A 13008-nucleotide genomic window follows, 5' to 3' on the forward strand; every position below is an offset into this window, starting at 1 on the left:
TCCTTTGCATAGTGGCAAGTATTGCTTTTTCAAAAGGAAACCCAGCCTTTTCCTGTTCTACATTTGTATTGTGCATCTAGAAGGCAGTAGAATCTTCTCTGCCTCTAGTAGCCCATGACTTAGGATTTTGAAACTCTTTGATATTGTTGAGTGAGGTAAATCATTTCAGATTTTTTTCCAGGTATGTCAAATTCTACTTTGGCAGTGCCTGTCTGTCCTGTATCCCTTCCAAGTGACTTTTCTGGTTTCTAACAAAAACCATGATGAATCACTAGCTTGGGGTAACTTGTGTCTCTTTACATTATTGATTTTAGAAAAAATTCTTTCAGAAGCTTGGAAAGCCATATATTTAATGTTACTTGTCCTTAAAACATCTCTGACCAGGAAGAAACTATCACCATGATTTAAATCAATGATATAGTTTTTACAATGAAAAGAATGCTTAAAAATCTTTTTTTCTTTTTTTTTAACATAGAGAAAAAGTAAATCCTACTTTTTTTTTTTTTCTTTTTTTTCCTTTTTGTCTTTTTTCGTGTCCGGCAATGGATCGTAACCCTCAGTGTTGCGCCCGTACCGGACCGGGACCGGCAACGGGATGGCAACCCTCGGTGTTGCGCCTGCACCTCGCTCAGCCAGTGAGCGGGAACCGGTCTGTATGTGGGATCCGAACACTCAGTGGGAGCGCCACCGCACTCCCAAGCGGTGCACTGTAGCAGTGTGCCACCGGGCCGGCCCGTAAATCCTACTTTTTACATTGTTCTGTTTTTTGATAAAACACTGGGTATAGTTTACTCGTAACACAAGGAAGTCTTTTTGTTAATTACTATTATTATTAATTATTAAAATTTACTGCATAGGTAATGCCTATTTTTTGTGAACCAATACATTTATACAAAAAGAGTGTCCACTTTTTCTTACCCTTAGTTTTTGTTTCTAAATTAGCATTCTTCACAAGTTAAAACAGTTCACTCAGTCCTGGGGTGACAACTTCATTTTTGATAATCTGAATATGAAACCTTGACAAGGGTGTTTTTAGGACTTATTTTGTTTACAACTATTGTTTTCCTTTTATTTACATGCACATTTACCTCCATCAACATTTCCTAAAAGATGATTCTTGCCCCTTCTCTGTCATCAACCAGGTATGTGCCTTTGAGCAAGTAATTTAGCTTCTGAGGTTCTTGTCTCTTCATAAGCAAAGTGAAGGGCTGAACTTCATGATTTCTAAAACTATTAGATTCATAAAAATCCACTTCTTTTTCATGGGAACTATAATACCTGAGATTTGATAATAAAAGGACCAAGGCTTACTCCATAAACAAGGCAGAAATCAGTTTCATTACTCTGGGTAAAAATTTGAAAGAACAATGGACCTGAACAATGAAATGCACTTGACACTAAAATTAAACCCACTCAAACTTGCTTCTCCTTTAGTGTCTCAGAAGCTACTGAAAAGCTTCAGGCAAGGCTGGGAATACGTTCTTCACTGGTTCAGATGCAACATTAGGCGATAATTTCCTGGGATTTTTTTTCCCCCTAATTCTCCAACTAAATTCCAATTTAGACACATGTTATTATAATCTGCTTCTGTTTCATCATGTACAGAACAGGAAGAATAAAATAATGAAATTCAAGTATTTTGGCTGTCAGAGTTTCAGATTAAGGAATCTTTATTTTGTGGGTTCCATAAATGAGTGATTAATTAATGGTGGTTAGATTGTGTTCAGAAAGCAGCATTTTTTTTTTTTTCTGGTGTAAAGGCAAGAGAGGATATTGACGATATTGATCTCCATATCTGAGTGTAGTAAGTTGCTGATAGAGGGAATGACACCTAGGAGGAGACCAAAGAACCTGCTCTATACTGACAGCTGAGGGCACAGGGGTTCCCCACCATGGGACTATATCACTATAAATTTTATTTCATTAAAATATTTGCCCAGCTCTTTTTCTTTCTTTCTTTTTTTTTTTTTTTGGACAGACTCTTTTATCCTTCAGCCCTCCTCCCCCCAGCATGAGATCACCACTGAGAATACTTTGTCAGGTTCTTACCTTGAAGAAGGTCATTGTTGATCCATCTCTGACTGCCCCATATTCTATCTTGGTTTGCTTTGCCAGATCATCTGCTGAATCTATGGGGGATTCCATTCTCTCTACTGTCAAGAAGGCAGCCAGATTGGCAGTGTAGGATGAAATGATGATTAGGGTGAAAAACCACCATATCCCTCCAACTATTCTGGTCGATAGAGCTTTGGGCATCAGCTCTGATCCTGTGATGGTATCATCAGAGTAAGGGTGTTAAAGAGAGTCAGAAGAAAAGGGAAGACTTACAGTTTGACACTATTCTAGGGAGATAAGCCCATCAAGAATTTACTGCACTGTATGTAGATGAAATAAATGCATTTCCTAGAAAATGAAGCAATGTCTAAATAATCCTTTTTAAAATTATTAATAACTACTGCTGCTTAAGATGTAATTTATCAACAGTTGATGGTATTAAAATGGTTTTAACCCTGAGATATCCTATGTTTAAAATTTAGTTTAGTCTCTTAGAATTGAAAAGTCAGTCCCAAGACTTCTGGCCTCTTATTATTTTCTCAAATACAGCTTATAATGTGAAGTAATATGTTTCAGCTCTTTGTATAGCTATGAAAGCTTTGAAATGCTAGCTTATTTTTAGTTAAAGTTAAAGAATATAAGAAACTTTCATAAGATTAACATATCATGCCATTTATCACATATACTTCAATAAAACACTGGGATTTTATCAATTAAATGAAATAACATGCAGCCATACTTGACATTTTTTATTGTTTTATGTTACTTTTAAAGTCACAGTTCTTCTTTCTAATTTGGCTAAAAGAATATATTCCCTGAAAAGCATAATCTTCTCCTTAAATAAAGTACTGTTTCTTAATTACACTCCAAAGATTGGCTGTTTCTCAGGTCGAGAGAGAGCCTTCCTGGTAAGAATATACATTTTAGATGTCATTCAGATGATTCATGATTATATTTGCAAGATAGCATAGAGGCACTTAATGTGTTTACCAAAAAAATCTTCCTCTCTATAACAAAGGGCCCATGGGCTAAGTTTACTTATGTAAAAAACAAACATCTTGAAAACAGTCTAGCTCAATTTTGGTCAAACTGAGCTGTGGAAGTCTATAAATCCAGCAGCATGATTAGAAGGAACCAGAAATACAATTAGAGATCACTCCAATTGTGCTGATTCGTGAATGGACTTTGGCTAGTCCATTTGCCTGAAATTCACCATTGGTTCTGTACTCAGCATTTCCTCCATGAATTTGGAGGCATGATAGAGTCTATGTGTCCAGTTAAAAAGTGGAAGAAAAACACCCTAAATTTAAAGTCACAAAGATGGAAGTACGGCAGGTCAAATATCTGGCTTAAAGGATCCTTTCACTAAACTGATTGGGTATTTTGAAGTTTTGTAGTTAAAATGGCTTAAGATGGAAAGGAAAATTAGAGTTCAGCAATCTACAAAAGAAATGAGTTTATGCTCAGGCTCTGTTAATCTATAAACAGACACACACATTGTTCGTGAAATCAAAGCCAGCTCAAGGCTAGTGATAAGCAGATCAAGGTTGGCAGAGTTTCTGGGCTTTGAATTAACAGATATATTCTCTTAATGCTGTTAGGTTTCTTTGTGCTTTATTCCCATTTAATGAGATAAATGTTTTGACTTGGTTTGTATTTCCTTGTGCTGTTTGTTTGAATTTGGGTGTTAATATTACATAGATTTATAATAGATTCCATTAAATTGCCTCCAAGGATTTAGTGAAATAGTTTGTGCTGTTGTTTTAATATTGTAGTTTAATGAAATTTATTTGCCTGTGTGTGTGTGTTTGTGTGTGTGTGTGTTTAATGCCCAAGGTTGTTTCATATCCTTGTACTTAATTGATCTAGCCACCTTGTGGCAATGCGATATTATTTTAGAACTTTAGTGGGCTACCATTAAAATATCATTTATTTCATAAAATAGCCATGGGAAATGATAACAGAGTTAATACGTATATTTTTTCATAGCATATAGGTGCAGTTTTTCTACTTTAAATTTGTTTCTTGGCTGCATTTATGAAAAGATAAGGCTTTAACTTATTTGTATATTTGTCTAATTATGTATTACAGTCATGACTCACTTAACAGCAGAGATATGTTCTGAGAAATGTGTCATTAGGCAGTTCTGTGATTGTGTGAAAATCATGGAGTGTACTTGCCGAACCTAGGTGGTATATACAGCCTACTACACACCTAGGCTATATGGTATAGCCTATTGCTGTGACCACCACTGCATGTGCAGTCCATTGACTGAAATGTCATTATGTGGCACATAACTGTACATGGCAGTAAAATTGAACAGACAGATTAACATTGAACTGTTGACATGTAATAATATAAATTTACATTTTCACACATTAAAGTACATATTTATATTTTAGGATGAAGTTCTTTTGAAAGTTAAGAAAAATACTAATAGAAGCCTACTGAGAATCCTTTTTAAACCCCTGTAAGGTGGTATCAATTCTATTTCTCAACATTTCTGTGTTTTCTATTTTCACATAATTTTTAAGTTTCATGACTGTCAACGTTAATTGATATACTTAGAGATGGCTTCCCTCAAGTAGAGATGATTTGTGTCAATTCAGAACTCTAGAGAATGAAGTTATGAACGCAGTAGAAGTAGAGTAAAACATCACTAGAGAATATTCAGGATGAGAGACAATACTTGCTGAAGGCTCTTTAGTGACTTTTATGGCAGACATGACAGCCAATCCTGATCCAGACTTTGCTCACATTCTGTAGAAAAGAGAAAGTCTGATCATCACATTAAAAAAAAAATTAAACAAAATGGTTTCCAGTAGAGTACAGTGACAAGCTTCTGCTAACAAGAGAGAGTGTAACAGAGAATAGCTACCTGGTTCAATGCCACATGCTAAGGACAGATGCACTAACAGTCACAAGTACCACCAATTTGTACATGGAAACACTTGTTGCACCTGATAAATGTTTGTAAACTTCTTGAAAAACAAGCAGAGTCTGGTTGGGGCTGACTGTCATGTACCCAAGGTAGTGGTAACTAACAGACACTGCATCCCACAGTTTGCTGTGGGTGATGGTAAACTCCAAACAGGTAGAATATGAAAGAGAAGTTCTGGGAGTGGGAGCACTCCCATGACAGAGGCAGTCATGGTCATATACCTGCAGCAAGCTCTGTGAAACCTAAGTGTATATTTCTCTATTCTAATGTCTGGAGAAGGTAAGCTGTAGGGAAGGAGCTGGGGAAGTCTGTCCTTCACTCTGAAAGCAATTGCTTACAAGGTAAATACCCTAAAAATAAATGCATTGGTAAAGCAGTATATGGCTTCTAATGGAGTTTCTTGCAGGATTTATAGGTCTGCGCTATGCTCTAAATTCATGCAAGTGATTTCTAGTAAATCAGGTAGTGTCTACACCTATTTAGCAGTGCCCACATAAACGTAAACTATGCTTAATTGCATAATGAGAAGATTTGCCCACTTTCCGCAACTGTTTGATATTCCCATACTAGAGACACTTGTCCATTTCTCTCCCTCTAATTTGGACACACACACTATAAACATTTTAACTGGTATGATAACAACTCTCCAATGAGAAACCTTACGTTCAGCCCCAAATAACAAACATGTTTAATGTATATCCCACTTGAATTTTCTTTTGCCAATTTATTTTGCAGCTTATTGTCAAATGAGCAGATATTCCAAACACAAAGCGTCTGTGACTTATGATCTTCTTAAATTAATGCATTTCATCGTGGAAGTGTTTTAGACCATACGTCTGGAATCAAAGCTGAAGAAAATCCACAAAAGATGGATTTCTTCCAAAGGTTAAAACAATTTCCCGCTCCCCCCCCCGCAATAGAAGCAAAATCTCCCATATCATAGGAAATATATAAAATGTCTTACATTTCTATGGTTTAAATTTTATTTCCCCAACCCCTACAGTTTACTGTTGCTATGGTTACCGATTGAGGGAGATTGCAAATAGTTACTGGGCAGCTAAGATGAATCTCAGTAGGGTTTGTCAGAGTGGGAATTAGGTGCAAGTTCCAGGTACTGTCCATGATTGGAAGAGTCTAAGTGAACTTAATCTTCAAAGGATTTAAATTCCACTTCTTTCAAACCTCTGACTTTTGGAGTTATGGCTGAAAAAGAGAAGACTGACACCTTCATCTTTTCAAATTTGTAAACAATTTCTAAGGTAAAAGCCACCCACAGGAAAATTTGTATTCACTGCATAATAGAAGTGTTATTTTAGACATATAGCAAAGGAGTTCCATTTAGGTCATGTTTGTTGCTTTGTCTTTGTCTTCAGAACTGGCTAAAAAGTCAGTTGCTATTTTTTTTTTAATTCCTGAGATGGTGTTTCAGCCTACTCTCTAGCTTCATGGTGGAGTTTACCAGCACAAAAGCCTGTCAGCAGACTGTGGGATGCATGTGACAAAGATGAGCAACCGATGTACCTTGCTGCATGAGAGCTCCAACTCCAAACCAGAAACTATTTAGTAAAGTAAAATTGTTTTCCACCACATCTGAGTCAGGGTTGCATGGGTGGGGATTATACCACTCGTAGGGTGTAAACCTGTGGTAGTTAACAGAAACAGTCTGTAAATATCAGATAAATACATGAGGCACCAGCAAAACCAGCTGAGCAATACAGAAAAGCCAGCAATTAATGAAAGAAATATCAAAGCAGAAGAGTCAAGGCCATATTCATAAACTTATGGCTTTGGTGGGCAAAGTGCAAAAGAACCTTAAGGTGTCAGTATTTACCAGACTTCTTACTAGGTGTAGCCCTTTGGTCAACTGCAATTGTACTCCTCAGATCTATGTCTACTGAATTCTTCTGAATTTTCATTCATTTCCATTTTTATAAACAACTAGATGGACTACAAAGAAAAGTTCACGCATCCCAAGTATTTAGCCCACCCAGTAGTGATGACCACACACATTTGTTGCATAACGACTACACATCAAGACACTGTGTTGCTAGGTCCTGTGGGAGACCCAAAAAAGAGGGGTGATTTGCTTTCAAGGGGTTTCTATGGACAGATGCTTAGAAGGAGCCTAAGTGGCCTAGTGACTTCATAAGGCATCAAAGGGGCTGCAAGGCTGAAAAAAATTAGTGAACAAAAAGAAGAGCCAGATTTGGGGTATATTTAAATATTTTAAGGCTAGCATATGGAAAAAAATCAAANCTACAAAGAAAAGTTCACGCATCCCAAGTATTTAGCCCACCCAGTAGTGATGACCACACACACTTGTTGCATAACGACTACACATCAAGACACTGTGGACAGATGCTTAGAAGGAGCCTAAGTGGCCTAGTGACTTCATAAGGCATCAAAGGGGCTGCAAGGCTGAAAAAAATTAGTGAACAAAAGGAAGAGCCAGATTTGGGGTATATTTAAATATTTTAAGGCTAGCATATGGAAAAAAATCAAAATCCTTAAATGAAGAGACAAAGCTTAAGTTTGGAAATATTATGGCTCGGGAGTTAGTACGTTAGTATTAACTCCATAGCTGCCTCACTGGAGAAATTTAAGTGCATAATGTCTTCTTGATTTGTTTTTAGAACTATGGCCTTTGGTCACTTAGTCACTAGCCCTAATTAAGTGAGAAGTGTGTTTTCTAGAGCATGATCATAGCTCTACTTGCAAGGTGGTGAGCTATAGGTGGTCAAGTTTTCTGGAAAAACAACTAGTAATGTAGGAAGTTGACCTTAAACAATTCACTCAACCTCTCTGGCCTCAATTTCCTTATTTGTTAAGAGGAGGGAATCCAGATATTACCTGGAGGTGTGCTTAAAATAAAAACCCATGGAACTGAATATGTTTTAGTTCTCTTTCTCTATTTTCTAGGCATCTGTCTGACCTATGTGGCCCAGAGGAGGTCTCCGCTCTGTGGGTATTTTTTAGGGCTACTGTGCCAAGGGATGCTTATTTTTCCAAAGAGACATTAGCAGATGCTCAGAAAAGTGATCTGGAAATGATTTAAAAGGTAATCATTCTTAGCACTGGAAGCTTTGCCATTTGTCATTGGGTCCTTTTAATATTAGCAGGAGTGTCAGTATAATATGAAAAAACCATAAAGCTGATGAGAACATATGGAATTCTCTCTAGCCATAAGGTTTCAGCAGTAAACAATAGCACATTGCCGACATATCAGGGAAAACTGGGCATAAGGTGAATACATTAAAGCCCAGCACAGTGTGAATCATGCACAAGGAACTGAGCAGGACAGTTCCTCTTAAAGAAAAACCATTCTCTAACCCCCCGACACATTCTGGAAAGTGTACAGTGTCTACTCATCAAGTCTTAGGGGAACTGAGAAAACAGCCCCATAATTTATCCCACCATAGTCATATCCAACTCATTATTGTGGCTTTTCCACAGCTGCTGGGTGCACCATACAGGTTCCTGTGAAGCTTATGAATATAGATTTAATTGACAATGCCATGCCAATATATTTTAATTACTGTTTCAACAATATAATTAAGGCTTGAATTTATACACTCTTATAATCATAGTAGTTTGCTGAGCTGAAGAAATGAATAGCAATATTAATGAACCTACTAATTGAAACAGTATGCAGAGTAAAGATGCTGTTACTTTAACAATATCAGTGTTACTTGTACAATAGTTTAAAAATAGTAATTGCAATAAATTGGGAGGCTTATGCATTCAAGAGAAGGGGTTTTTCAAATAGACCATAAAACCTGGCAACCTCCAAGCCCCCTCATATTCTGGCATTTCTCTTCCAAATATGCTCTGATTGATAAGCTCACCACTTCCTTCTTTGGAATGCTGCATTTAACTAGGTCTTGTTTCGGCAGTTCATACTTTGCACTATAAGTAAGCAATTAATTTAATTTTCCGTGGCAAAATGTAAAACCATCTGAACAGCAATGTGATTCTGCCTGCTCTGCAGAGATATTTTAGGTTCTTTCTCTCTGGGATTCTTAGTGGCTTGGGGAGCGTGTGGACTGAGGCATATTAAATAATGACATGATGTGGTGCTGTAAGACGCTGGCTTTTTAAAAAAAATAATTAATTTATTAATATTATTTTTTTACATTCTAAGATGTTGTGGAGCAGTTGGGGGGAACTGAAAGAGGGGAAGGGGAAGGAAATATGGTGGGAGGAGTAGGAAGGAGGGGGGCTTGGTTGAAGCCTGTGCACGCCAAAACAAAAAAATAGACACTGGCTTTTTATAATGCAATAGGCCTAACTGTTGCCCACATGTATATATTTCAGCTTGGAATTCCTAATGCCTGTTTAAAGACAGTCAGTGTCAGGAAGTCTGGGGAAATATTATTGTATGACCTGCACCAATGATAATCTGAAACTGCTATTCCCAAATGACTCTCAAAAAAATCAATACTGATCTTTAGTAAAATGACAGAGAAAGGATGAGTGTGCTTTGAATCTGTGTCAAAACTTGCATATAAAAGAGTAGTCTTATGTTGAAATATGAAGGTTTATTTTTGGTTTATGTTTATATATGCCACACTTATACTTGAAAGGAAGATATAAAACAACCCTCATACTGAAGTTCTCTAATTAAGGGACTATTTTTTATGGCTGACATGGACATTGGGTTATACTGGTGAGAGGGAAATCCATTCATCTTTCAAAACAGAAAGCTCTATTTGAACTTGTATTATAATCTTAGAATCTACTTTCAAATGTTTCCTTGATTTTTTTCCAACTTCTAACTTAAAAAATGTTAATTTTTTAGAAGACAAACATAAATTGTAAAATATAAGCAGATACTGTATTTGGATATTTCACCTATTTAAATTTTGTGTTCATGATGGACATAATTCCTTAGGGTTAAACATTTTTCAAAAAATAGAAAAAAAAATGTCAACCACAAAACAAAACACTTATATGCACACTTGTTACAAGTCACAGTAACTGAAATTTTTATATTGTTATGCTTTTTTAAAGTTTTTCCCAATGATGTCTACAACTTTAGAAATTCAATTCAGTTCAGCAAATGATTTTTAAGCATCTATCTAGTGAGGGCATTAGCTTAAATGCAGCAATGAGCTTTATTCTTTAAAAGAATGTAAAAGGATGTACTTCACAACATAAATTCAAAAGCCTCTCTTGAGCTAAAGATGATTGTGAGATTAACTGTTTTTCATTTCTACTTCACTAACTTTGAATGCAACTAAGATGGTAACTGAAAATCATTTTACATTTGAGCTTATTTGTGCAGAGTGACTGAGTTCATGGTTTCAAACTATGATGGTAGGAAGTAAAGGTGAATCAGCACACCTGTTCAGCCAAGATTTTGTTTTTGGGAATCACCTCTGAAATGTATTTAGTGGCTTAATGAAGTAGAAGCTGGGATGGATTCAAAGGTGTAGAGAAGATGCATGTAGATGTGAGTACGGTCTCCATGACAGTGTACCCGTGCACTGCAGGAAGTTAAATTCTACACTTTTATATTTTCTACACTTCACCACCATGCTGTTTGCAAATTTGTACTTTTCCAAGACCTGGAGCAAGAGAAAGTCAGTGGAAGGGGAAGTCAAGGGGAATGAGCTAAGTAAGGAAGGGCTGGTTTACACATGGTGTTGTCAGTGGGCAAGAATATTGATTGAGTGGATTGCATTGATGGGGGGTGGGGAGTGCTGTTATCTTTATAGAAATAGAACGTGTGAAGTCAGAAAATATAGAGGTCTGGGTCACCATGAGCTTCTGGAGGAATAGACAAAATAAGGAGGGGAAAACTACTGAATGTTATGCTATTCTGACCTATTCTGCTGACAAAAATAAGGTAATTTAAGGGCACAGTTGGGGTCAATTGTAAATTTTCAGCCTGTGTGCTTGCAAGAACTTCCAAATGCTGTTGACATTTTTTTCCCCCCACTGCCTTTGGTCAAGTCCCTATAATAAATAATGTACTTGCTCATCAACATTAACTTGCCAGGTCTACTCATCACCATCACTGCCATGGATAGGGGAATATAAAAATTTTCTTTACTCTTTCCCTCTGCTGATTGGACTGCTCTGATAGCCCTAATCACCCAAGAGGTGTGGGTTCCCAGGAATAGGAATGCAACAGCCAGTCAACACAAGATTGCTTATTCATCGTTAGAGAATACTTCGCCTTAGGGTAGTTATTTATTAAACGACTGTTGGAGGGCAATATTAACCTCACTTAGGAGCTAGTAATGAGAAATACACTTCCAAAAGTGAAAAAATTATTTTTTTAAAATTTGATATCCAAGGCATTCTTTTCTTTAATTGTTTGGGGCATCTCAACCTTGGTGCTATTGACATTTTGAAGTGGATAATTCTTTACTGTGGGACAGCTGTCCTGAACACTGTAGGATATTTAGCAGCACCCTTGGACTCTATCCACTTGATACCAACAGCACTCCCACCCCCAGTGTGAACCAAAAATATGTTTTTAGACATTGCCAAATGTCTCCTGGGGGACAAAATCTCTCCCAGTTGACAACCACTGATTTAGAGCATTAAAGTATCAAAGGATAATATCTTTATACATACTGTAATATTTTATTTTATGAGATAAGGCATAGAAAAGAGAGCTCTGGTCACTATTTAAAAGTATAAAATCTGAGATTTGGTATTAGTACACTTTACAAGGTGTAAAGAACTTTGAAACATTCATTCCATGTTGAAAGTATAAATACCACCTGTGAGAGTGCACATATATTCAGTTTGACTATGTCTGCTTTGTGGATCTTTGAGACCTTTCTAGCCTGGATTATTTTTCCAAGCTTTATTTATAATCACACCAGGGAAAGCGTTACCTGGCATTAATCAAAACCAGACAGTAGACAGTGACAAAGAACTAGCATGAAGAAATATTTCTCTTAGAAATTCCTGGAGGGAAAACAAAAATTGATTAGGAAGAAAGTTCACTGAGTTTTGTTGAAAGGTGAAAAAGACTGAAAACAAGTAGAGGATGTAGAAAAGCTATTTTTTTTTACATGGTTTATCTAGGGATATCAAATTGTTAATCCAACAGAAAGATAAAACAGCTGTTTCAAATTCAGCATCAAAATTATTTAGAAAATATGATGTATTGAAAGGCATAAAAATCCTTTGAAGAATTATGTAGAGCAGAATGGTTAAATATAGAGTTAATTATCAAAATATAAAACCTAAACTGAGTTGTCTTAATGATAGCATAAAGATTTCATGCCTCCAAACTCGACACATAAGTAATCTTTCCTTTCAGGGTTATCTCTATAATTCTGTCAACTCACTAATGTTTTAAAAATAAATTTCATAGAATTTTCAAAATATATATTTTTATACCTTAGGATTTCACAATCTTTTTATTCCTGTGTTTCTTACAAGGGGTCTTAAAAATGTTCATGGACAGATTAGTATTTTCTTTTAATTCTATTTTTCCATGAACTTTTTGAGTTACTCTCATATTTGCTATGATAATTCCTAGTTAACTTTTTTTATGTTCTGCTTATCCAAATATTCCAGGGGTCAAATATCTTGACAACATTTTACTATTCTTACTGAAACATTTTAGATTTATTATTTGATAAATAATTCATTGCTTTTGTTGTAGTATAGCTCGAGGAATATGAATAAATAACCATTTCATGTTTTCAAAATACTGATAAAAGTAAACTAATGTAAAAATTATCTTCTTAACTTTCTTTAAAAAGGGTCTTTATAAATAATTAAGCAGACATTCATTTACAGAATGGCTTTTACATGGAGACTTTGAGGGAGTAGAACTCTAGGCAGAACTAAAAATATACTTTAAAGTTCTTAATTTTTGTCTACCTCTAGAACGTATAGGTGAATCTGGGACTGATCCTGTTTTTGTGAAGTCAGCAGTCTTTGAACTTACCTTGCGATCACAAAGAGGACACAACTGACTCCTAGGCAGGCTAAGAGCACATACATCCAAATATCTGGAGACAGGGGGTTGAGGAAGGAGAAGA

The 13008-nt window shown here is 36.1% G+C and overlaps 1 protein-coding gene across 1 annotated transcript in view; it reads right to left on the minus strand.

Annotated features, from left to right (window-relative positions):
- LOC103598357 (glutamate receptor ionotropic, kainate 1) overlaps positions 1-13008 on the minus strand; it is a 61088-nt gene that overhangs the window by 32170 nt on the left and 15910 nt on the right. The window contains exons 6-8 of the mRNA XM_008582351.1: positions 12915-13000; positions 6518-6636; positions 2050-2267 (exon numbers count right to left, since the gene is read on the minus strand). Of these exons, the coding sequence (XP_008580573.1) occupies positions 2050-2267; positions 6518-6636; positions 12915-13000 (423 nt within the window). The remainder of the gene's footprint in view (positions 1-2049; positions 2268-6517; positions 6637-12914; positions 13001-13008) is intronic.

Source organism: Galeopterus variegatus, unplaced genomic scaffold, assembly GCF_000696425.1.
Source record: "Galeopterus variegatus unplaced genomic scaffold, G_variegatus-3.0.2 Scaffold2581, whole genome shotgun sequence".
NCBI classification, from domain to species: Eukaryota; Metazoa; Chordata; class Mammalia; order Dermoptera; family Cynocephalidae; genus Galeopterus; species Galeopterus variegatus.